Here is a 26,692-nt window from a genome sequence, read left to right as displayed (position 1 = left end):
TGGGGGGGGGACACCAGCACGGGGGCCACGTATTAATGGATTGAGTCCACCTGTATCACCCAATGTCTCTGCCCGCCACTGGAAGGAGCGAAGAAAAAATAACCTGCACTCCAGATTCCTTTACTAACTGTCCCAAGGCTTTGAATTTTTTTTTAATCACCCTCAAGCTACTTACTGCAACTTCAGCAGCACCCACGTGGAAGAGCAGTAAGGGATAGTAGTCCAAGGGTCGGACCAGGCTAGGAAGTTTCCTAGTAAAGTCTCTAACCCGGGCTCCCGGGAGGCAACAGACTTCCCTAAGAGCAGGGTCTGCCCAGCATATCGGACCCTCTGTTCCTCTCAGTTATGAGTCTCCAACTATTACACGACTCTTCCTCCACGTGGAGGCAGTAGTAATAGGAGAGGGAGGTCTTTCTGATCTTCGTGCCTCCTGTGATGTGGATAGGTCAACACCTACCCTGTCCACTGCCTTGTCTTCCACCTCTAGAGCCTCATACCTGTTATGCAGAGGCACCTGGGGAGAAGCGGTGGGCAAGGAAAGGGTTCTCCTCCTGCCCCGACTGCAGACCAGTTTCCACTTACTGTTTTCCATTGAGGCCCTTCCTGCATCCTGTTGGGGGGGGATACTAGTTCCCTTTGATCCCGGGCCTTTTTTGGTGGCTGTTCCTGCATAGATTTCTGGGAGGACAGGGTGCGGCTCCACCAGTCTATTTCCTGCTCCACTTCCCTGATGCTCTGTATTCAACCATTCAATCTCACTTACTAAAGAACCAGAATCATAGAATGTTTTGGGTTGGAAGGGACCCCTAGAGGTCATCTAGTCCAACCCCCCCCCTGCAGTGAGCAGGGACACCGCTAACTAGATCAGATTGCTCACAGCCCCATCCAACCTGGTCTTGAACGTTCCTCCACTACCTCTCTGGGCAACCCGTTCCAGTGTTTTACCACCCTCATTGTAAAGAATTTCTTCCTTATATTCATTCTAAGTATGGTTAAACTATCAGTATGGTTAAACTATCAGCCTTCCCGTACACCAGTATAGTTTATTTTAGTGCAGCAATACCACTAATTTTCACATTTTCCTACATAATATGTTTCCTGTAAGCTTTGACATTAATTTTTGCAGTTTCTGACAGGTTGTTCTGTAACATGTACATTTTAACTTTGATGTGATTGCTCTAGACAACCAAGAAGTTTCACCTCCAAATGTGGATCAGAGATTTTTTATGCTTTGTAAACATGTTCTTATACTTGTCTTACAAGATTATACCTGTATTTGTAAAAAAAAGAAGAAACTGTTATGCTCTCTAAAGAAACAACTGAGTCTGAGTTATATGGAAGTTCTTTAAAACAGCAATTTTTTTTAGTCAGTTAACGGATTTAAATTGAATGTATATGCACTGACAACAACGAATAAAATGTCGTGTTATACAGCTGATACTGTATCCTGCATAGTAGTCCATTTTTATTTGCTTATGTGGCATCAGCCAACAGTTCTTTTTGCTCTCACTTAACAAAATGCTTGCAAAATAACATCCTGCTGGATATATTACCTACTGCCATCACAGAAAGAAACTAAATGACCTTTATGTCACTTTACATAGAGACAGAGACTAAGGTACCTTTATTGCTAATCCAGCTGGAGTTAGCTGCTCTATGTTTCGTTCATTCAAACAGTCTTCACCCATCAAAGAAGTGAGATGCTGCAGGCATTCTGCATGTCCCTTTGATGCTGCTACATGCAACAGATTGTTGTCACATTCATCATGGATCTTATCCAGATTATCTGCTGCTAAATGTGGCTGTTAAAAAAGATATTATGTTAGTTACAAGTACAGATAAAAAGAACATTAAGCCTCACAGCCAAATACAAAGATGTTTCCCCATAGCCATGTTTTTTTGTAACTCAAAACCAGGAGCTTTTCACTTCACTATACAGAACCTGGCTACTATTAGTGAAAGGGTAGAGGCAGGATGCTCACTGGCTTGACCATTGTGTAGTTTCTCTCCTCCTCATGCTTTTGTCACACAACAGTGCAAGATCTTGAGCAGTTTTAAGTCTTTGTTCTAGTTTGATCAACGAGATAGTTGCAAAAATATCCACATTTTCATAATTTCTGCCTATTTTGTGTTTGCTTGCCCTCCTTTTCTATTTTTTTTTGCATTATACTGATAAGCAATTGAACAGAAAAACACCCATGACTCCTAAAAAAAGTTCCTGATTAATTTTGCTCATAAAAAAAGCGGCAGCTTGTGTTAAACACAATCTAAAATGCAATTAAAACACATGACAGAGGACTTTTAGCTTGTTTCTATGAAAAAAAAATTGTTGGAATATTTACTCGAAGCACAACCATGACCTAATGCATTATTTCTGCCCAAATCTAATTTTGAGATAAAGCAATTGGATTGAGAAACTCCAGAAGGAAAACGGAAAAAGGAAGACAGAGTGAAGGAGCAGCAATGATATGTTCCTAGAGTTGTGCAGACTTGGCATAGTACTCTTTGGAAAAAATATGCATTTTCTTTCCATTTACCTACCTGCGTTCCTATTTTGGGGTGAATTTAATTTGCTTTTATTTCTTACTGAGCAATCTAATATTCTCTTCTGCCTCTGTCTAGTCTTTGAATATCTGCCTTTGTTCTTGCTGTTATGTTAATGGCGTGCCTTTGGGCTTGAACTAGACTGGTAAACAGAGAAGCTAAACAAAAATCTAACAAAAACAGTTCTTATACATACACTGTGCCTCCACCAGCCGTTCTGAGTGGCAATCACATGCTCTGCATCATTGTGTTAACTTGGATCTAGTTACTTTGGAAACCATCATTGATAGTGCCTGATCACAGTGCTAGAATTTACTAAAAAACTTCATATGGGTCAGAGGCCAATGAGGCTTTAGAGAAAGCTCCTGCCTGAGAATGCCGCTGCAGCAAGACAGCATAAACAGTCCTGAATAATAATCAGAATACAACAGAAGCCCCTCTGTTCCCATCATCAGCCTCCAAATTGAGGTAAACCAGGAATAATTGAACAAAGCAACCCACAAATGTTATGAAAAGCAAAACTCAATTAAGATTTAAATTCAATATTTAAATGACCTCAACAGTTAAAACGCCTACCTTCTACACAACTTTGGTGTACTGCATAAACTAGCAAACTTGGCCACATTTACATAAAACTAGTATCTTGGTTTTGCTACCTATTTGATTTAAAGATTAAAACTTTCCACTTGGAAGCCCATATGCTCCATTTCTAAGGAGCGTACAAGAGGAAAAGGACAACAGTTCAAAATATGCACTTCATCAGCTTTGCTGGCTTAATAAACCACATCCCAGATAGCCCTTATTCTATGTGTTTTATGAAAAAGATGATACTTACCAGTAAAGATATTTGGCCTTCTTTTACAATGTTTAAGATGCTCTTAATTTTTTTCACCTCTTCGCTCCGCTCCTCTGGGCCCCCTGCACTGCTCCAGTTCATGCTCAGTTCCTCTAGTTGCTTGCTTTCTGCCACTGCTGTCTGCAGGTGGAAAGTCCTCAGGTGGCAGTTTGGCATCGTCTTTTCGGTTTTGTGAGCATGAGGATCAACAAATGTCCTGCTGAGGAAGCCCTTGCCCTGGGCTTCAGATTCATGGACTGAGCTACACTTAACTAAAGGCTGGGAAAGCTCTAATTCTTCTGTTAAATGCTTGTGCTGATCAAGGACAATGGACTGCGTTTTTCTCAGCTGAGAGCCTTTCACAGGAGACAGCACACAGAACTGCGTCCCACTGGCAGGCGAGCTCTCTGTGTTCCCTGCAGAGCAGGTCTTGCCACTAAGACCATTCACTGTTGAACATACACCCAAAAGTTTTTTCTCAGGAGCTACCTTTGTAAAGGGAACAAGTTGCTGGCTTGATTTAATATAAGGCACATCCAAAATTTCATCCATATCCAGGTCATAGTGCTCCAGCTCCCCAAGCAGAACAGCAGGCTCAATGTTTTTGCTTTTAAGGCTCTCTCCTTCTCCTGGGCTCTGGTCATCATCTGGAGGTGCAGACTGAGAATTGCTGCCTTTCTGGTATTCTCCCTTCTGGTTCTTCTGGTCATCACTTTCATTGTTCTCAGAGCTTTCTGGCTGGTGCTTTAATGGGGAAACCCTCTTCACTGGTCTGAATTTATTGCACACATCTGCAATTCCTGTTGGTTTCTGTGCATTTCCGATAAGAGTTGAGACTCCACAGTTCCAGCTGCTGCTGGAAACTAGAGAAAGAGAGGAATGCAATTTAGAAGTGATTACTACTGACGTGTGACATGAAATAGCACGCTTTAAAGATAGACCTGGCCAAACACCAGAAACAAAAATTACATGATAACATGCCACATTCATATCTAAGCAGATTTAACAGCATCTCTATCAAAACAGCTGAAGAATTTGACACTCCAGAAAACAAACTTCCTTAAAACAGGACATAGATTGTAATCACTTAGAAATAAATTAATTTTAATCAAGTAAGACATCAATAAGAGCCTAGTGGTGTTTACAGTGGTCCTGCCCAACTATGCTAGTTTGTACTCTGCTTTTTTTTATTGCATGGAGATGCATCACAAGAATAGGATGATTTCCTGGGAGGTCAACAAAAGGGCTAGTCAAAACGTTTTAGTGGATTTGTTTTAAAAACAGTATCAACAATTTAATTTTTTAGGCCTGTTATTTCTGGGAGATGTATTTTTGATACAAGAACTGGAAATCTGTACGAACAGTGACTGAAATCTGGGACTGTTGAGCCTGGAGAAGAGAAGGGTCAGGAGAATCTTACCCATGTGTGCCTGATGGGATAGAATGAAGGGAGAGGGAGAGAGTCTCTTCTCCGTGGTGCCCACTGACAGGACAAGAGGCAACAGGCACAAATGGAAACACATGAAACGTGCCAATAGCCTTCAGATCTTGTCAAGCATTGGAACGGGCTGCCCAGTGAAGTGGTTGGGTCCCCATCCCTGGAGGCATTTAAAAGATGGGTAGATGTGGTGCTTGGGGACATGGTTTAGTGGTGGACTTGGCAGTGTTAGGTTAAAGATTGGACTTGATGATCTTAAAGGTCTTCTCCAACCTAAATGATTCTATGCTTCTATGACATTCCATCTGAACACAAGAAAACGCTTCTCTATTGTGAGGCTGGTCAAACGCTGGCACAGGTTGACCAGAGACAATGTGGAGTCTCCATCCTTGGAGGTACTCAGAATCCAGCTGGACACACACCTGGGCTTAACCTGTGCAGATTATCTCAAGTGGTCCCTACCAACTTAATTTTGTGATTTTCTGATCTGAAAATTAAGCCTATCTATTCATATATAACAGTTTCCTTTTCTACTTCTCTGTATGTTGGGCTTCTCTGTCAAACTTTCCATCCCTTATATATATAATCTGTATACACACACATATATAGCCATATAGCTCTGGACCCTCCAGACCATTATTTCAGTGCACTGCAGGATATGGCGTTTGACCAGTGAATCTGACTTTCTGAGAAGAAAGGGAGCTCAAGGGACCTGAACTCTTAATACTACTGAACTTGAACTAAATCCTAGTGAACTTGCACTCTTTCACACAGTCCCAGGTGGTGATATTTATGATCTCCATAATCAGTGGAACTCTGGCAAAGAGTTTTCCTTATTTTGTTATTTTCAGTTGAGGGAGATCACTAAAACCACTAAAGCCTTTAGGCAGTTTCTATGCCCCTTTCAATGCACATGAAGAGTTAATGCATTCTGAAAGTCAAGAATACTGTTTAAACAAAGCAGATTTATTACACGTGCTAACTGCATATCAGTGGGATCTAATTTGTGGTCAAAACACACAATTTGCCATGAACACCTTCCTAAGGAAACAGCCATATACACTTTCAGTGCAACATTAATGTCTGAAGTGAAATATTAGTATAGCTTAGTAGTTACGGATGTCTGAAAATTACCTTAATACTTTTGGAAGCACTTAAGAATACATTTCCGAAGAAGAAATAAAAATAATAGTAATCAAAAGGCATGTAACTTAGACAGCCAATACAAAGAACGCACTGTACTGACTTATTTATGTATTGTATAAGATTCTAGGTTCAAAGGCCTACACTTTTATGTTGGTTTTATTTACATGTGAAATTTTTTCCAAGTGATACAGGGAAATGGATAACATATGTTTCCCAGCTGTTTTGTTCTGACAGGAACTATTAAGCACTCAGTATGGAAATGAATTCTGTCTGAGTTTTATAAAAACACTGCTTTCAACACAGGGGTCTAGACAGAGGAAAAGGCATCAACATTTTGTTTGTCGTCACTTTATTTAAGCTTACATTTATTTTGTTGCTTGGCTTTCTCCACTTTCTAACCTTAATAACACACATTTACATAAACCACTGATGATAAAATTGTAAAATCGGACACTTGCAAAGAACCAATGACTTTTGCTACAAATCTGTCTTGGATCACTTTAAAGTAATGTATTTTTCTTTTCTTTCATTATGGTTAGAGCAGAGTATGGTACTTCCATTTTTTCATTGTTTTTCTTCCCAATGTCTCTTTACAATCACTGTTTTTCCAGAAAACAAACTGGAACAACAGGAACAGTTAGTGATATTTTTACTGACTTACAAACGTATTCTTCACTTAAGTGGAATGATGAATTCACACTGCATTAAATAAAGGATTAGAATACAGCATTTAACCACACAGCAGTAGGGAAGAAAGCAAGTCAGACTGGTAGACATAATCCTTCTTGGTGCTATTTTCTACTTGGGTGCTGTACAGGCGGCATTGGTGCTTAGGCAGTTAAAGGATGGTTTCTTCCTACTCAGCACTGAAATTGTAGGCCAGAGTGGACCAGGGTATGGCTTAAATCTCTTCCATTCTATTTGCAGATGCTTGTTCCCTGAAGACATGAAAGCAAGTGCTGCCTATGTCCTCCAAAGCTATAGCACAGGAGGAGTTATGCGAGTAGTCCTCAACAGCTGCTCCAAGGGAAAACCTCTTGCTCATGTCTCCATACTTATGAACTCAGGCAGAGGCCATCAAAATTCTGGGTCAATAAATACTGTTTGGTTCTTTTATAAATAGCATTAAAGATAGTCTGAGTTTAAGGCAGGAGACTACAATGTGGAACAGCTAACTTGATTCCAGAATCTGACAAATAATTCCAGTATAATCTTAGATAAGCCATATCTCTTCTGTGCTCCAGTATCTCAAATTTAAAAAGGTGATGACAATTTTTTTTTTGCCAACTATGTTGACAAAATTATTTCTTTAACTTTTGTTCACAAAGATGAGACATTTGGATGTTCCCATTGTTGTGCTGCTGAAGTAAAAAGTGAGAGGAACACAAAACCTGGGGAGACTTCATTCATATCAGTAAAGGGGTGTCGTGCTGCCTGAATAGACCTGAGGTGACAAAGCATTTCACTGGCATTGAAGAAAATAGTATCTGGTGAAAACTGCAAGGGTCAAATTTGCAAAAGTAGTTCTTCAGCATAGATTATGCTCTACGCTCTTCTTGAGGAACAGAAAATTCAAAATGTAGAGAAGCCTGTAGGCTTATTTATAGTTTTATTTATCTATGTGTTTATTTATTTATTTATAGATATCCTAGAACTGCTGGGGGCCAATAATCAGAAAAGGGGACAATTAGGAAGCAACTTCTCTTGCAATCAAATCACTTCATTAGATTTTATTTTAGGAATCAAAATTTACCTTGAACTTTCTGAAAAAGATCCTTATAACATGTTGCCAATTGGAAGCATCTGTTGACTTCAGAGCATTTTTCAACATCACCTCTGTATCTGCGGCATGGGAGGTGAGAGGGGGAGTTTTATGTGGTATATGAGCATCTGTAGAATTATAGGGTAACTATATGAGTTTTGTCCAACCATCAAGACTACCTCACGCACAGATGAAACTTTACCCTTGTGACAGGCAGTTTCTGTGATACATATAGTCTAATGCCAAGCATCAGAATACCTTTAAATTGTCCTAAGTATAGTGAAAATAACAAATAACTCAGCTTTCACTTGATCTCTATAAAGAAACTACTGCTGAAATTCATTGCTCTGTGTGAAATCCATTTCTGGTGTGTGTGCAAGAGCCTGTCTCTTTGGCATATGGATACAGTAACATTCCTTAAATGATGATAGCTTCATCAAGTTTACAGCACTGGTGAGACAAATAGGAGGTGGCAAAAGGGTGTATATCACACATCAATACCATTACAAAATGAACTGACCATACTGCAAAGAGGTAGATGTTGCTATGCCAGATCTTCATGAACCCAGAATAATTCACATTCAAAGAGAACTGATTGACTGAGGAAATGGTCAAACTCCTAACAGTGTGTTTCTGTCACCACCACCATGGACTCATTTAGGTTTACGCTTTGACCAATGTTCTGTAGTCAAGAATGCTGCTGTTGGACAGCTGGGACATACAACAGGCAGTGGTGCAGGGAAGCAGGAAAACAGATGTAAAAGATCTGAGTCATCTGCAGATCAGATGGCAATTGAGTCCATGTTGCTCTACTAGGTCACTTCACACCTACACACAGGTTTAATAGGAATGAAAAGAGTATCAGTTCACTCCTGTTCTTCTATAGGTGGCAATCAGTGATTCCCATTGCTATGCTACATCCCTCAATGAAATTCTTGGGCCTTTTTAGCTTGCTATCTCTGTTGCTTCTCAGGATGGAGAGCAGTATCTTATAGTCAACTGTATTGAACAACTCTCCAGGAGAAAAACTGGGTGACTTTCCTTTACCCAAACACTTACCAGTCATCAATCCTGTAAATGCTTCCGCCTAATGACCTGACCTGCACCAGACTGTGCTAACTTTAAATTCTCTGTATTTCAGTCTTTGTTTTCTATGAACTCCATACCTGTACAGTCACAAACCACAGTAAAACTGTGAATAATGGAGAACGATACACTGCTTGGGTCCCGGAGCTGACAGTCCTGGACTATGGTAATACTATCTGCTGATTTTATCATGCCTAATCACTCATTCAATGGTTTATGAACCTCTGAGGTTGAATCACAGTTATTTCTTGCTGACAAAGAGGTGAGACCACTATGGTTGCTTCCCTAATAACACGTCCCCAAAGTAACTTGGTTGCAATGTTCTTTACTGCAGCATTAATTTGGAGAATAGGCCTTGAGCAATCCAGTGTAACTGGAACCGGTCTGAGCACAGGGAGGTGGGCAAGATGGCCTTCAGAGGTGCCTTCTGACTTAAGTTATGCTATGATGAAGACATAAGCATTCTGAAACAACACCACCTGCCTGCAGGTAGTAGCAAGACTGGAAACAAAGTGCAGAACTGACAGACTTCTACAATGGAGTGACTGCATCAGTGGATAAGAGAAGACCTACCAATGTCATCTATCTTGACTTCTCTAAGGGCTTTGACATGATTCCCCACAACATTCTTGGCTCTGATTTGGAAAGGTAGGTTTGATGGATGGACTATTTGATGGAAAAGGAATTGGCTGGATGGCTGTGTCCAAAGACTTGCAGTCAACAGCTCAATGTCCAAATGGAGATAAGTAATGAATGGTGTTCCTCAACAGTTTGTATTGGGACTGGTACTGTTCAATATCTTTATTAATGACATAGCAGGGTTGAGTGTACTCTCAGCCAGTTTGCAGATTTGAGTGGTGCAGTTAGTTCACTTGAGGGAAGGGATGCTATCCAGAGGGACCTTGACCAAGCTTGAGGACCGGACCCGTGTGAACCTCATTAAGTTCAACAACACCAAATGCAAGGCCTTGCACATTTACAATGAGGGTGATAAGACACTGGAACAGGTTGCCAGGAAAGCTGTGGATGCCCATCCCTGGAAATGTTCAAAGGTCAAGCTGGATGGGGCTCTGAGCAACCTAATCTAGTGGAAGATGTCCTTGCTCGTGGCAGAGGTGTTGGAATAGATGATATGTGAATGTCCCTCCCAACCCAAACCATTATAGGATTCTGTGGTTCTATATGTGAGAACAAACTCTGTTAGGCTGACTCTTGCTACCTAAGTATGAATGCATTCAAATGACTTTCCTTTATCTGAAACTCTTCCTCTTTGCTTTAAAAATTCACTTACTGTGGATTTTACTCCATTTCCTATCATCATCATTAAGGTAGCCTGGGATCAGCATTGACAACTACCCATACCTATTAAATACTTTTTTAAATACAGTATTTCACCATATTGTTCATGTACTATAGAATAATTTGGGGGCCTCCAGTAAATATATACAAAGTTTCACATTTGGAGTTTTACTGTCCTCTGAAAGAAATGCCTGAGCTTCTTCCTTGTGATATGACTTCAGCAGAGACTCTTGAATCAATTAAGACTTGTACTCATTCCAGGTCCATTCGGAGCACTGTGATTCTGACTTTGTATACAGACACTGAGGTGTTGTCTACACTAGGGAAACTTTTAGAAAATTCCTTATGATTGTTATCACCAGTTCATCTCCAACACTGGCAGCAATATTGGGGCTCCAAGAGATGGAAGAAGGGATGTTCCTTACATATTGATGGATAATCAAAACCAGTTCTGACTATCTATTTACTGTTTTATTAACATCACTGAAATAATATTTAACATTTTTAACTGAAGGTGGCACTGTTTTGCAGTTTTAATATATTAATAATTTCCAGGAGTACATTTTAGGGTTCTTCAGTGTAAGATCTATAACATGAGAACCTGAATTAAAGAACAGCCCTGCACTCATAAGAACAGAGAGGGTTTGTTCTCATTTAAGTGGAATTTGAAGCCACTCTAAAGAAGAAAGAAAGGTTGAACAGGGTAAATAATAATTCATCCTTTTAAATAATGCATCTTTTCCAGGTAATTCAAACATTAATGTGAGCCTCAGTGAATGAATAAGTTTTCTTACCTTGGCTTGAGGAAGAACACTATAAAAGCTGTCATTTCTGAAGTAGAGAATATAGAAGAGGCAAAGAAATTTTCAAAATCAACAAATTTGCTATACTTTTGACCGGACTGATCTACGGATGTAAAAGGGAGGTAGCAAGTAAAGTTCTACTGAAAAATCAGAAGAGGCCATTTTGGCACAAAATATGTAAAACAGGAGGAGGGAGGATGTGAAAAAGAGGTAGGAAAAGAGCTTATATATAGCTATCACAAGTGTCACTGCATACTAATTATTGTTTTTTCTGAGAAAATTCTTCAGTATTCTGCCAAGGAATTATCCAATCAGTTCTGTATTGTTTCAGACATATCTACCTGGGAGGTATTTGGAGCACAACAGACTCTGTGAATTTAATGCCATATAGCACTGCCTCCAGATGAATTTTTACTTTGATTTCTCTTATAGCTAAAAAACTACCAAGGACTTGAGACAGAAATTGCATGCAATTCTATATTGACTGGTTTTTTTTTTTCTTTTTCTCAAACAGGAAACTAATCTTCTGAATAATTTTGTGAATGACAGTTACTTTGGGAATGAATAAAGCAGTGCAGAAGTATAGCTGCTGGAGATTAAAGATGAACTTGCTTTTATCAACCTATGAATGAAGATCTAGAGTGGGATATGTCCTCATTTGAGACATACATTTAACGACCACCAGAAGTCATCCTAGCTGACAGAATATACTTGGACAACGATATGGCTCAGTGAAGCTTGTTGAACACAGATGTCTCGAACCATTTGCTCAAGTGGCCTTAGAAAATCTGCCCAGAAAGAAAGCAACCAATTTTATGCTTAATAACAAAGCACAAAGGTCTGATTTCTGTTTCAATTCATCATTCTACATTAGACAATGCTGGAAATGGGCAGGCTGGCTAATACTTGATTTCAGAAAAACGAGTTAGCTAGATCCATTTTTAAACTACACTCTCTAATTTTCTTTCTCTGAAGAAGAACAATGCCCATCTTAGTGGTTATTATGCAAGCTACAAAGATCATTCTCTTGAAGCATGATGGTAGAGAAAACAGTTACCCTTAGTCACTCTTTACTGTGGGTAGCGAGGATTTTCCCTACTCCTTTTCTCCAATCCCATGTATCTTTACCTTGTAATCTGGGGGTAAAGACACATACTTTGGCTCCAAGGGTCCCTTGGAATTTTCCTGAGTCAGAATTCCCTAAATCCAAGGAAGGACACAGAGGAGTAAGGACTGAGACTGTACTGACTGCATGACCTTCATGCACATCTTGCACTAAGGTGAGGAAGGAAGCATAGGACCTTCCCACCAGTACATATCACTGGCCAGTGTTGCCCAATAAAGGGAGGTGACAGTAGGAATTCAGGCAGGTAAAAACATACATAGAGCAATGCTTTCTCAGTCTTTCTAATCTCTCCTTGTCCAAAAGAACAAGTAATTTGAGCAAAAAGTTACAGGCAGGCAGAAATAGTTAAAAGAAAAAAATCCAATAAAAGGTCTATGTGAAATGCTTCAGAAAGTACACTGACTGGTAAACACTGGTATGTTTGCCTAGGATTAAAAGTGCTTAGAGTAATTTGAAAACAACATAACCAAACACTTTCATACGTTACTAACATATTATTCAATGTTTACACAAAATGGGGAAAGAAAATGAGATTTACAGGGGTATTTACTAAACTTATCTGTGAACAATGAATAGTAAGACTTTCATAATATCAGTCATATAATTAAAAAATGTAATTGCACAAAGAGGAACTGTCTGGTTTAAATCTGTTCTAACAATCTCATTGGCAAAAATGGTTGTCTTCGTATTTATATATATATTTAAGTATAAAGTTGAATCTTATTTTCTCTATTCTTTTGCCTTGACGGTCTTAGCAAACTAAATATTTTTCTCAGACAAAGCTGACTGAGAATTATTTTCTAGATTATTAGGGTTCTGACCTACCTAATCGTATGGCTAACTTGTGTTTAACTTTTAGTTATTTGAAAAAATAATTCTTGGATAGTTCTACTTCCACATTCTTCTCTGTTTCAAAGAAGAAATGCAACCTCTAACTTAGCAAGAGTCAGTATGAGGTAGAATGCTGGATCAGCTCTTTGTAAAACCTCTGAGTTTTTCTATGTGTAATTACTTAAATTGGCAATGGAGTACAGATATAAAATATCATGAATGTCACGCATACTAAAGATTTATGATATAATCTATCTTCATTAAAAATGGCACATAGCAACAATAATTTGGGGAACTTTTTTTAATGGTGTACAATATGAGGAAGGCAAAAAGCAACTATGAAAAATCCAACAGATGGGGTCTTAAACAATGTTGACTGATGAAGTATTGGTTTTACAATCGCTATTTCAAGATATTTCAGATATTGAAGTCTGTACAGGGATGTAAATTGATACCTTCCTGTTCAGCACTACATATTTACTCAGTGACTAAGCAGGGTAAAAATAAAATAGATTTTAGTACTATTTCCAATTCACCAAAACCCATAAGTGATAAGTAGAGAGAAAAAGTGGATTTTAGTACTCTTTCCAGTTTGCCAATACTATCATCAGTGCTAAAGACCTCCTTTTTGACTCAAGACTTTTAAACAAAGCTGTGAATTAATTTCCACTGGCAGACTCCCCAGTGCTACTACTGTCTTCCAGCAATGCCTGTACTTGCTTCTGTCAACCCCTTTTCAAGGCAATAGATGAGTGCAGATGTAATTAAAACCATCACTGAAAAATGTCCAACTGCAGAAGCGACCATGAAACAACAGAGCTACACAATAAGTTGTCAATATTGCACAGTCTTAAGAAAGAGCTCATAACCAGTACTTCGTCCTTGTTATTGGTCTGCATTTTAAGACTACTATCTGAATTTTAAAAAGAATATACTCTTTTTCCTGAAAACAGATATTGCTGCTCCCGCTGTGGCTGAGCAGTTGTCATGAAGAGACCACCCAGTACAACATGTCTTAGGGGCTATTTTTGCACTCTTTCTCTGGTTCACGTTGCTCTTGGAGCAGCTGAGTGAATTTGACTTTTTATGACAAGATGAGATAACGCCCTGCTGCCACATGATTAGCTAACAGTCATAGGCAGAGAGAGGGTGGGGGGAATGTCAGTGAAGAGAAAATGGGGGGGAAGGGGACGTGAAAGAGATGAGGGGGTACTGGGTGGGGAATGAAGGGGGTGACAACGAGGGGCAGCAAATGGTGGGGAGGAGAATGGTGAGAAGAATGGGAGGAAGAAGGGTCTAGAAGAACAGTGGGAAGAATATTGGGGAGGAATAGTGGGAAAGACTGGGGAAGGAAGAATGTGGGGGAAGAAAAGGTAACCTCAGGGGGAATGGGGGGAAAGAATGATGGGGTGAATATGGGGAGAATGGGGACGAAGAATGGTGGGGAGGAATGGTAGGGTGAATGGGTGGGAAAACAGTGGGGAGAATGGCAGAGAGAATGGTAGGGAGAATGGGGGAAGAAGAATGGGAGGAAGAGTGGGGGGAAGAATGGTGGGAACAATGCAGGGAGGAATGAGAGGATGAATGGTAAGAAGAATGGCTGGGAAGAATGAGGGGATGAAGGGGAAAGAAGTGAGGAAGAAAGAGGAAAGGAGGAGGGAAGCAGGGAGGAAGATTAGGTGAAGAATGGGGGGAAGAATGGTGGGGAGAAATGATATGAGAGTGGGGAGAGAGTGGGGAGAACGGGGACAAGAATGGGTAAGAAGGAGGGAAGGAGAGGGGAAGAAGGGGGAAGGAGAGAGGAAAAAGGGGAGGAAGGGGGGAAGAAAGGGATGAGGAAGGAGGGAAGAAAAAGCCTTTCCACTTCTTCCCTGCCTCTGCTTGCAGCAAGTAATACTGTGTGCACAGTCACTGCTGTGCCCTGTGTGGGCAGTAACATGGCAAGCAGGTATAGTAAGGAGAGCTTTGCTTCCTTTTATTGCCAAGGGCAGTGACATAGGACTGTGATGGCCTGGCCTTTAATGACTCTGGTAGAAGAAGCATGTCTCAGAAAGTTTCAACTTAGTTACACACCTTGGAAATTTACAACTCTCTGAAAGGAAATACAGAAATAAAAGTCAGTACAGTTATTAAAGCCTTCTGTTGCCCCACAAATTCCAGGTCTCCTGTTTCTGTTCTAAAAGCATTTGATGAAACAACATTAACAGAAGTTTAATTAAAGCATCAGAAAGCACAATAAACTTTTCAGAGCTCAACAAAAATGCTCCTCTCACCAATTCATTTCTCCTCCACCAGGAAGAGAAAAACAAAAGGGGATTAATCTCATTTACAGAGTGAAAAACAACACTGAATGCACTTTTTGTCAGGGGACAGGGGGAAGGTCTCCAGCTGGTTCTCATCTATATTCCATGATTCTTCATTTAGTTTACACTATTAAACTCAAAAACTCAGCTTTAATCTTAACTATTACAGTATGCCTTAGAGTAGATTCTATCATGTAGCATCCTTGATGCAGTTTCAGAGTCTGGCAAAACATCATCCCTCAAACTGGTCGTGGCCATATGGGTAGTAAATGTATCCAACATTTTTTCATTGGCGCCTACATTATTACGTCTTGTCACCAATGGTTTCTCGGGTTTTCAAGTAAATTGTTGCATATACTGTGGTTTGGAGCTGCTGAGATGAAGCCCTACATTTATCTGTATACAGCCAAATCCTTTTTTGGAACTTTTTTTCCTTCTAATGAACTAACATCTGTTGAAAAAAAAAAAGTCATGTTTCCAGAAAGCTGAACAAAAATGAGAAAAAACAAAACAACAGAGCACTGCCAAGAAGCTATTGTTTCCAAGTTGTACATGATAAAATGCAGCTTGGAAAATGACGGCTGGACAGAAGTGGGCATCATACCTGATCTGTCTTCATTTTGTGAATCACACCTTCTACATAATTCTGGGATGGTCTTGAGAGAAGTGACAGAATACTGTAAAAAAGGAAAAAAAATATATGAAGCAATTAATTTAAAAAGGTTAAAAGTAAGACTTCCGAGAGGTCCTGATGTTATAGGCACAGCCTAAACCTACTAATCAAAGGGCTCTTCTGACAGTCTGGTGGTCTTCTCAGGTTGCATGAGAAAAGCAGATGGCATCTGCTTTTGCTTCCCACCTTGAGGGATACCAAATAGACTTTCAAAGCTACAGCAAAACATCGCTCCACGTCAGATTTGTTCTTACTGCAGATCACCATTATTCAAGTCACAAATACATTTTATATATCCATTCTTTCCATGGGATACAAGATACATCAAAGGTGAGAACAGATCTAGGCTTCACAGTAAACATCAAAGGTCTCATTTTGCCCAGCTGGGCATCTATTATGATGATTATACTGATATTTCATGCCTAAAAATTAGATTCCAAGCTTTCACAAACCAATATGTAGAAGTAATGCAGAATATTTGCACCATAGAGAGCTGATTTCAGAGAGGAATGCATGTACATACACATATCAGACACCAGACTCATTTCTCTAACCTAGGCTTTATTAAAGCAAATTTGCATTATTATTTTGATGTGACACGATATGCCTGATATTAATCAGTATGTTATTCTCTGATTTCAGCATTAAAAAGGAAAAAAAGAACAGGGATGACATATGTATCTTTCTGAACAGAAATCTTTTTCTTACAAACTTGTGGAACACCCTTGGTAAGACACATGATCCAGTGTTGTAAAACTATGTAATCTGACATACAGAAATTAAGTTACTTAATAGCAACCCTTCCTTAATCAAATGCTTAAAAGTTTCAGGAATCTTCGCTTAAACAAATGAAAATCATTATGTCTGTGAAAGATCAATGGCTTTGCTCATATAAAAAAAACTATTAAAAACAGTATTTTGGAAACTAAAACAGAAAAAAGCATCTAGGATTAGCACAACTGAAAGATTTGGAAGAATATATAAACACCACATGCTTTCAAAGAAACATATTTTTAGCTGGTGCGCTGTTGACCAATGAAGCAAAACAACTACATATAAACCACATGAGCTTTCCACACAAAAAAAAAACGGTCATACATTGTTTTTTGCTGACAGTTCATCATTCAAAGTCTGATGTGCTTCTAATGCACAGCTGGCAATCTACTTCAAAATAATCTAAGGTTGACCTCACGTGACCAATTGCAGAAGTAATTTACTTCGCTGGTGCAAGTTTAAGACTGTTGCTCAACTGATTGTAGTTACTTTATTAAGCCTCAGAAACCTCCCGTGCCTTACTTTTTCCCTTGCTGACCTGATTCACGGATGTATTGAGAAGCCTCAAGTACAACAACAATCTCTCATAAGTATTCCCAGGATCAGCACTGGACTTATTAATTAAAATGTGTAGCAGCCCTCCACAGAACTACCCAGTGACTCCAATCCCCATTAAACACGGGGCTGTCTATAAGGCTGTGACTCCTCCAGGATGTGACAACCTAAAGCCACAAAGAGCAGAAGAACAGAGACAGGGAGAAAGATGCTACTAAATACAAATTAATACAAGTTTAAACACACACATGCACAAACACCATGCGATGTGCTTCACTCTAGTTATTGTTTAATAAAGCTTGAACTGTTAAGCCATTTCAGCACAAAGACTCAGAAGGCAATGTTGAACTGGTCTAGTAAGATTCTTAAGAGAATCCAAGGAACATGTCTCCAAGGAATATGGTAGCTTCATAAGACCAGCTGGTGCAGTTTAAACTATTACACAGTTTGTAATTCAATTAGAATGAGGCCTTTTGTATTCCACTGCTATGTGTTTTGTCAGGCAACCTCAAAAACAGAAAGCCATTTTTCTCTGTGTTTTTTATCTTGTTTCCTGTAAGAACAGATTTTCTTCCTGTTTCAACATTGCACTAAAATGTATTCAGTTACCACCTCCCACCACCAAAACCCTACTAAATATTATAAATTTGATTATGCATTTTAATCATATTGGTTTGATTTCATTAACAGACTTCCTCCCACTCACCTCTGTCCTTAAAAATATTTCCGCACATTTACATTTCTGCCATCTGTATTTTGTGGTCAAGATGTGGAGAACTGTCTTTTGGTCCAGGAAGCAACTAAAATTACTCATTAAAGTGGACCTTTCCCAGCCATAAGTACAACTCATTGCCAGCTCTTCCCTCTAGAACTACTTTCTTTCATAATCTAGCTCCAGATCCAGCTCTGATCATCAGTAATGTTTGTTAGCTTTTCTTCAACCAAAAGTTCCAAGGCTACTAGCAGTATCACAGAGGAATAGCAAGAGGATGAGTTTGCAGGCCTTACCTGGAACCGAATTTTAGACTTAATACCTATTCAGTGGCATTTAAAATTAATTATTTCCCACTTTTCATTCAACAATGTTGAATTGTTTTACATACAAAATGAAACACCATTTCTCACATTTCACCATTAGAGAAACCAAGTCAACCAGAGTTGAGGGCCATGCCCAAAGGCAAGTGAAAGTGTGAGAGCTAAGCACATCAGGTTGCTTCATTAGTCAATGCTTACTGTGATCTTTAGTATTTAATCAAAGTATATTGTGGTTGACGATGAAAATCAGTAACAAAACTGAGGGCTTCTTCCCAGTATAATACATATGATGTTATTTTTGATTGCTACTTGAGGTTTGGGTTCTATTTCTGCATTTAAGTCATGCTATGTCCAACCTGATACAGTGAATTTCAGTAAACCCCTCAAGAACTTTGTAAGATGGAAGACGAGTATCAATGGTGAACAAAAGCAGTAACAAGTATTCCATAAAAATGCAAGATATTCCCAGTTTTCTTCAACAGACACTATTAATTCAGGGGAAAACAGAATAGAAAACATTTGTTCAATATGTAAAACTGCACTACAGAATTTGAATTAATGCAAATGTTAACTTTTTACATTTCACACAGTTCTCAAATTTTAATGCAATGGATTTTAAACCCAAAACATGAGAAAAAAAACCAACTTCAATCTCTAGTAAGGCTGTTCTGTGCTGTGCCATTTGTCTGCCACTTGCAGACTCACGTGTGTCTGAGAAGTGTCAGAAAGAAGGAATACTGGATCATGAGTAGCAGCATAGAAATGTATATACAAAATAGTAAACAAATTGTAAATTAAAAGCAAAAGTTACTTTTTAACATTCTTTTGTGGAAAGCACCTTTAATGTTTTCTGAAATGGAGTCAAAGGGCAAAGCTGGACACATAGTGTGACTCTCAAGACCACATCATCAGAACTATGACACCCCCAAAACACTAAGGACCACGTCATGCTCCAACTGCAGTCAGTATCAAAACTCACAACAACAACTTCACCTCCACAGGATGAACACATCAGTGACTGTGTCCTGCTCTTAGATGCACAGCTCCTTGTTTTCATTTAGATAGGGAAAACAGACACTTTCCTTCATTAAAGTGAATTTGTTTCCAGGTCTTATTATTACTGTAAGCCATTTAACAGCCTAATTTCACTTCTTAATATTCAGATTCCATTCAATTAATAGCTTTATATTACATTTGCTTAATCATTTATAACTGTGCAACACCACCCTTTTTCCTAGACATTTATTCGGGAGTGGCAAGCTACACTGAGAACAAGAAAAGCAATAATGCTTGGCCCGAGGCTGCTGGAAGATTTTTCTCAATAATAGTGTCAATTTATGCAGCTGCCGAGCAAAAGAAGGAAGTGGAGGAAAGAGATTAGGCTGGCACCGTGCCTGTCAGAAATAACACCTCCCCAAAATAAACTTCTTAATGGCTGTGATCAGCATCTTTGGAGCACTGGTTAGGCTATCTGTGCTATGTATTGTTTATAGCATCTTATATAGGCACTTCATATGTTATTCTTCCTCTAAACTTTAAAGGAGGCCTGTGTAGACACAAACGCTGTTAAAGGTACAAAATGTCTGTCTGAATCTAACACTTCCTATGAACATTTTAGTGGCCATCTGCATTTTGTTTCATTCTGAAAAGCAAGAGAGGAAAAAAAAAAGAGAACTATCAATGAGTTCACCAGCTGGATGGGAAATAAATCAACATGCTGCGGTTAGTGACTGTGCCTGCACAGCTCTGCAGGACCCTCCATGCTGAGCCCTGAAGTCCTGGTCGCTGGGTAGGCAAAGTCCGGCCGTGTGTTCCCTGTACACCTGTGTGAGCCTGAGGAGTGACCCAGCTCCTTCCATGACCAAGGAAGGGTGACAGCAGGCTCAGGAGGTGCCCTGTGCCAAGCAAATGGGAGGCCAAGAGATCGGCGATACTGCTGACCATACATAGTTTACATCTGCCCTGCCAGGCAAGTAAAGGTGTTTCAAGCTGTTTCTAAATACCTGATGATTCAACAGCTGCTTAATTATGTTTGAATTCACTTACTGCACTCATATTTCACAAATTTTCAAATTAGGCCCAGTCCTGCACTGGCAGCACTGACCCAGGCTTTTATTCACACAGAGCTATTTGCATGATCAGAGCAATAATCTATACACTCAACCCCAAATAGTTTACAAATATCTAGCACCAGGAGCTCTGGATATGGTTAGATCATTTCATACTATTTCTGTAAACCAAGAAATAAAACAGTTTCAATTTACATGGTTTGCCAGCCCAATAGATATCCTCGCATTTTAATTAAAGGGTTAGGAAACATGCAGGTAACCATAACAATAGCATACAATTTACAAGCAGGAATAAGTTTATGGGCAAAATCAAGAGTACTAATGGAGAAAAGGAGGAAGTTTAAAATGTACGTTTAATTTTATAGTGTGCCTATCATTTAATGCAACTTAAAGGTAGTCTTTTTTTTTCTTCCTTGTGAGTAATTATTTATGAAGAAATAAATGAAAATTTTCAGCTTGGTTGCTTAACGTCATTGCAGACAGAACACTACTTTTGTTTAATGTAAACAAGAGTCCTAGAAACCTATTCTGCTGTCTAAACTACATTCAAATATATTCTACCAGATGGATCTGGAATAGTACCACCTTAGTTTGCACAATAAGTATCGTATTTGCATTCCAGGGCCCTGAGGGAATTGGTAGATGTAGTTGCTAAGCCACTCTCAATCATATTTGAAAAGTCACAGCACTCAGGTTAAGTCTCCAGTGACCGAAGAAAAGGGAATATCACATCCATTTTTAGCAAGGGTTAAAAGGAGGATCCTGGGAACTACCAACCAGTCTGCCTCACCTCAGTGACAAGACTGTGGAACAGATCCTCCTGGAACTTATGCTGAAACGTATGGATGACAGACAGGTGATTAGAGACAGCCAACATGGCTTCACAAAGGGCAAATCGTGTCTGTCTAAGGTAGTAGCCTTCTACGATGAAGTGACAAGAGCTATGGATGTCACCTACCTCAACTTCTGTAAGGCCTTTAGCACAATCCTACTCAACATCCTTGCCTCTGATTTGGAGAGATACAGGTTTGATGGATGGCTGGCTAGATGGATAAGGAATTGACCATGTCCCATGAGTTAATGGCTCAATCTCCAAGTGGAAGCCAGCAATGAGTGGTGTCCCTGAAGGCTGCATACTGGAACAAATACTATTTAATATCTTCATCAATGACATACACAGTGGGATCGAGTGCACCCTCAGCAAGCTTTCACATGACACCAAGCTGAGTGGTGCAGCTGATTCGCTAGAGGGAAGGGTTGCCCTCCAGAGGGATCTTGACCTGCTTGAGGAGTGGGAACACGCAAACCTGATGAGGTTCAACAAGACCAAGTGCAAGGTCCTGCACCTGGGTCAGAGCAACTTCCAGTATAAACACAGACTGGGGTATCGAAAGCAGCACTGCAAAGAAGGACTTGGGGACACTGGTAGATGAAAAACTGGACATAAGCTGGCAGTGTGTGCTTGCAGACTGCAAAGCCAACTGTATCCTGGGCTGCATCAAAAGAAAGGTGGACAGTAGGTCAAGGGAGGTGACTCTGCCCCTCTGCTCTGGTAACACCCCACCTGGAGTACTGCATCCAGCTCTGGGCCCCCCTGCACAAGAAAGACATGGACCTGTTGAGTGGGTCCAGAGGAGGGTCATGGAAATGGTCAGAGGGCTGGAACATCTCTGCTATGAAGAAAGGTTGAGAGAGTTGGGGTTGTTCAGCCTGGAGAAGAGAAGGCTCTTGGGAGACGTTATTGTGGCCTTTCAACATGTAGCGGGGGCTTATAAGAAAAATAGAGAAAGTCTGTTTACCAGGGCCTGTAGCGACAGGCCAAGGAGCAACTGAAAGAGGGTCAATTTAGATTGAACATAAGGAAGACAATTTTTACGATGAGGGTGGTGAGACAGTGGAACAAGTTTTCCCAGCGAAGTGGTGAATGCCCATCATTGATGATTGTACTGGGTTTATGCAGCAAACTAGCAGTGGGCGCTGCAGAGGTGGCTTCTGTGAAACAATACCAGGGTCTGCCACTATGTGGGACAGAGCCAGTTCCAACTGGGTCCAGAGCCATTCCAAGATGGATCCACTGCTGGCCATAGCTGAGCCCATCAGTGATGTTGGTAGCACATCTGAGATAACATATTTAAGAAAGGGTAAAAACCAACTGCAGCTGTGAGAGAAGAGTGAGAAAATGTGAGCAAAACAACTGTGTGGACACCAAGGTCAGTGAAGAAGGAAAGGGAGGAAATGCTCCAGGCATTGGAGTAGAGAATTCCTTGCAGCCCATGGAGGACCTCACGCTGGAGCAGGTGGATACGCCCTGAAGGAACCTGCAGCCTGTGGAGACCCCATGCTGGAGCAGGCTCCTGGCAAGACCTGTGACCCCATGGGGGACCCACACTGGAGCAGTCCATTCCTGACTGTAGCCTGTGGGAAGGACCTACTCTGGAGGACTTCGTGAAGGACTGTATCCTGTGGGAGGGATCCATGCTGGAGCAGGAAAATAGTGTGAGGGGTAAGAAGCAGAAGAGATGAAGTGTTATGAACTGACCACAACCCCCATTCCCCCTGTCCTCCTGTGCTGACTGGGGCCAGGAGTAAGAGAAGTCAGGAGTGATGCTGAGCCTGGGAAGAAGGGAGGGGTGGGGGGAAGGTGTTTTTATATTTGTTCTTATTTCTCATTATCCTACACTGTTTGATTGGCAATAAATTAAATTAATATCTCCAAGTCTAGTCTGTTTTGCCCGTGATGGTAATTGATGAGTGATCTCCCTGTCCTTATCTTGACCCATGAGCTTTTTGCTGTATTTTTCCCTCCACCTTGTTGATGGAAGGGGACTGATAGAGTGGCTTGGTGGGGAGCTGATGGCCAGCCAAGGCCAACCCACCACAACAGGGCTTTGCGCAACCTAATCTAGTGAAAAATGTCCCTGCCCATGGCAGGAGGGTTGGAACTAGATGACCTTTGAAGGTCCCTTCTAATCAAAACCATTCTATGAGTCTGATTTCGGATAAATGTACAGTTTCCTTTTCTTATGTACATACGCAATATAAACAACAAAAAAAGGATACCAAACCCACTTACATATCTATTTGCCTTTTAAAACAAATTCCCGTCTATTTTCTCTGTCTACTACATTTTGGTCATTTTGGCTGAAATGGTCTACAAGGCTCTGGACTACACACAGTGGCTTTCTAACTCAAGGTACATTTATAAATGCATCATTTTAACAGCCTTGTTGCTGCCATTATTTTTAGTCAGTAGTTGTCTGCACTGGATTAGAACTAGAGGGCTAACAGGAACAATATAAATTGCTAGTACTGATGCTGTGCAGCTGCTCTTTCCATGGCAGGCTAATGATAAAATGTGAAGGTCAGGTATCTCTAAATTGTATATGATGAGATATGAATAGAGAACTAGAATGACCATGAATTTTCTTGTTAATCTGAATTCTGGCAATAAATCCTTTGTTCTCTTACCTGCTAAAGCAGGGAGGAAAACTGCTACCTCTATAATTTGTGCTGGTTTTTTATTCAAGGTTCAGCATCCAATGAAAGAACAGCCTATTAAAACAGGCAGCCTGAGCTGTTCAGCAGAAAAGTGAGTAATCTAACCCACCAGTATGCAGCAACAGCCACAATGGGAGAGGCATGGAGAGGTTACATCTATTATGTTTTACAGTTTTACAAAACTGAGTATAGAAACAGATACCAGGACATGATCTAGCATGTAACAGTAATAAAAAGAAAGTTGCCCAGAATAAGTTATGTGCTCAAGATTGGCTCATTGTCTTAGAATATTTTGGGCATTTGCCATATTCCTCTTTAATAAAAAATCAGCATTACAATAGGTAAAAAGGCTCTCCAGAAGGAATCTGTCTGCAAATAAAGCATCTGGAATGTTTTAAAATGAATCAAGAGTCCCAAATGCTAAAGGGAAAACCAGGCCCTTTGTAAAAAAAAAAAAAAAAAAAAAAAAAAGAAATAAAATTATGAAAAAGTGGAAGGAGATGATGGCACACTTTTTTTGATCTGAAAATTGAATCAACAACGTTCTTATACTGGATTTAACTTATCTATTCAAGTCCATTGTTAATCAGACATTCAACATATTAGCAACTCTATTGCACAAAAAGCAGAAACACTGTCAGTAAGAGTATTATTATGAGTAACAGAATATACTGTAACAGTGCTCCCTATAAGAACCACTAACAATGTAGATGAACTGGGTTTTTTGCTTGCAATTACAGCTGCAGTCGTTTTAGTTGTCACACTAAGGATCAGTGCTTTCTACGGATCCCTGGAAGTCTTTCTGCCTTTTTCTGTACTCTACCGTGTCACAGGTAGCTGCATCACACCTACCGACAAAATTTTGCTGTATTTGGAGATGGCTGCTGGTGGAAAGGGCAGAGTAACAGCTTATGTGAGAAAGGAGCAATTCAGAGGTGAGAAAGGCTGGATTTTTTTTACAACTGAAATACATTCGATAAAAAAAAAGTAAACTTACAATTTTCGTGTCTAAGGCTAGCATTAGAGACCATATAACTCATTCAAGACAATAGAGTAGAAATAAAATGCATTTATTAAATCATTTTGCAAGTTATTTTTACTACCCGAAGAGGAGGAATCAAGTTTTGGTTCCAATCTTATTAGAGATTTCCCTTAAAAACCACTTCATTTTATTCTAGATTCAACCTGTTTAAATATTCCTATATATGAGGTAAAAAGGAGTGTGGTTTCTAACAATAGTGTTGTTTGTTAGATCTAAGATTGTCTCAACTTGAGCAAATAAAATAAAACTTGTACTTACCGATATATCATCGCTAAAATCTATTTCATCCAAATCAAGGTATTCAGGGGCTTCCATTATTCTTCTATGGACATTTTGGGTGAGTCAGCACAGTAGTAAAGACCTAATTAAGAAAAGAAAAATGGATTGTCTACTAATAGGTCAAAACCACACAGAAATTGTTTAATATAGTTGCTAGATTACTGAAAACATTTAACTTGTATCCTAGTCTTTCATAAATTAATCCTAAAAGCTAAATATGATTTTCCATCTCTACTCTGCATATTATGAAGAAGCCATTTCAATTTTTAGGGAGAATAGCTAAGTGGTACTTGAACTGGAAGTCAAAAATACTTGATTCAGCATCACTCAGGCCTTCCAGAAGTTCAATATAAGTGTAAAGACCTAAGATGTTGAGCCCCCTCATAACCCTGCAACCATAGCTGCACTAATGATGTATCTTCTCTTAAGGATGTTACTACTGTACTGGCCTGAACACAGCAACTTCAGTTACTATAGTTGTTCTCTGCTCAAGGAGGCAGTAAAAAACTGCCATGAGAATCATGCTGTGCAAGAAAACAAAATCCTATCGCACCTTATCTCCCCTTCTCTGTACAAGCAGACTAACACCCAGTGCAGTCAGTGCTTTACCGATGGATGATTTATCTCTCCTAGGCCTGCAAGGGCACTTCCCCCAAAACAGTAACCAATGCAAAATGAGAATTATATCAATGTGTGTTGATTATCAGGGCCCTTAACCATTTCCTCACAGCAAGGGAAAAAGAAGAGAAAACTCCCTTGCAAAGCAAGAAATTTGCCTGGAAAATTCAATATGTAATTCTGAATAAAATGACCAGAAGATCAAAGACAATAAAACCCTCATTACTTTCTTAATCCTAACTAGAATGAAGGTGTGCATTATCACTACAGACAAGTACAACAGAAGTAAAAGTGGAAAAGGAAGCAATTTTAAAGGAAGCTGAAAAAGAAAGGGATAATGCATTTTTAAGTAATGTGAGGCACTACATAAGTGTTAAGTATTATTATAGAAGCAAATTAAATCCTTCTAGTACTTGTACATAACAAAAAGAAATGCCTGAAGGAAAAAATAATACAAGCACAGTTTATTCATATGACAACTGCCAAGAAATATGTTTATGAATAATGAAGTCAGCTGTGTAGGTCTAAATAAACTGTGTGAAACATTCATATGCCTTTAAGAATGTCTTAGGATAAGGGATCTGAATAAAATGCTTTTCTGCAGGTGTTATACCTGTTGGTAAACAAAACCTCAGTCATTAGTCTTCTTTATAACACCCCAAAAAAGCACAAAGCTTATCAACCTTTTCTTGAAAAGTTATTAGAAGAAGAACCAAGAGGCAAATCTACAGTCTTAAGCTGAAAGAGCTGGAAAAGCAAATTTTTATTTCTCACCAAACTACTCAAAGTAAAGCACTATTAAGCATCATTTTTTCCTTAAATGAAAAAAAAAACCAACCTCGAAAAAACCCATGTGGGTTTTCTTTAATGTATTAGAATATTTCTGCTCCTCACAACATGAGAAGGAAGGAACTCCTGGGAAGGAGAAACTGGAGAGGAAGGCAGCATGTAAGAACAACCTCAGCTACCTGTTATT

General features: G+C 39.6%; 1 protein-coding gene across 1 annotated transcript in view; it reads right to left on the bottom strand.

Annotated features, from left to right (window-relative positions):
• The window catches only part of LOC104124233 (synuclein alpha interacting protein), a 57,411-nt gene extending 32,277 nt beyond the window's left edge, over positions 1-25,134 (bottom strand). The window contains exons 1-4 of the mRNA XM_009636549.2: positions 25,078-25,134; positions 15,778-15,850; positions 3,380-4,242; positions 1,623-1,802 (exon numbers count right to left, since the gene is read on the bottom strand). Of these exons, the coding sequence (XP_009634844.1) occupies positions 1,623-1,802; positions 3,380-4,242; positions 15,778-15,850; positions 25,078-25,134 (1,173 nt within the window). The remainder of the gene's footprint in view (positions 1-1,622; positions 1,803-3,379; positions 4,243-15,777; positions 15,851-25,077) is intronic.
• Positions 25,135-26,692: the final 1,558 nt, after the last annotated feature.

The sequence above is a fragment of the Egretta garzetta genome, unplaced genomic scaffold, assembly GCF_000687185.1.
Source record: "Egretta garzetta isolate BGI_Z169 unplaced genomic scaffold, ASM68718v1 scaffold473, whole genome shotgun sequence".
NCBI lineage: Eukaryota > Metazoa > Chordata > Aves > Pelecaniformes > Ardeidae > Egretta > Egretta garzetta.
Note: the sequence above shows the minus strand (reverse complement) of the source record. Positions and strands in the feature narration are given on the sequence as shown.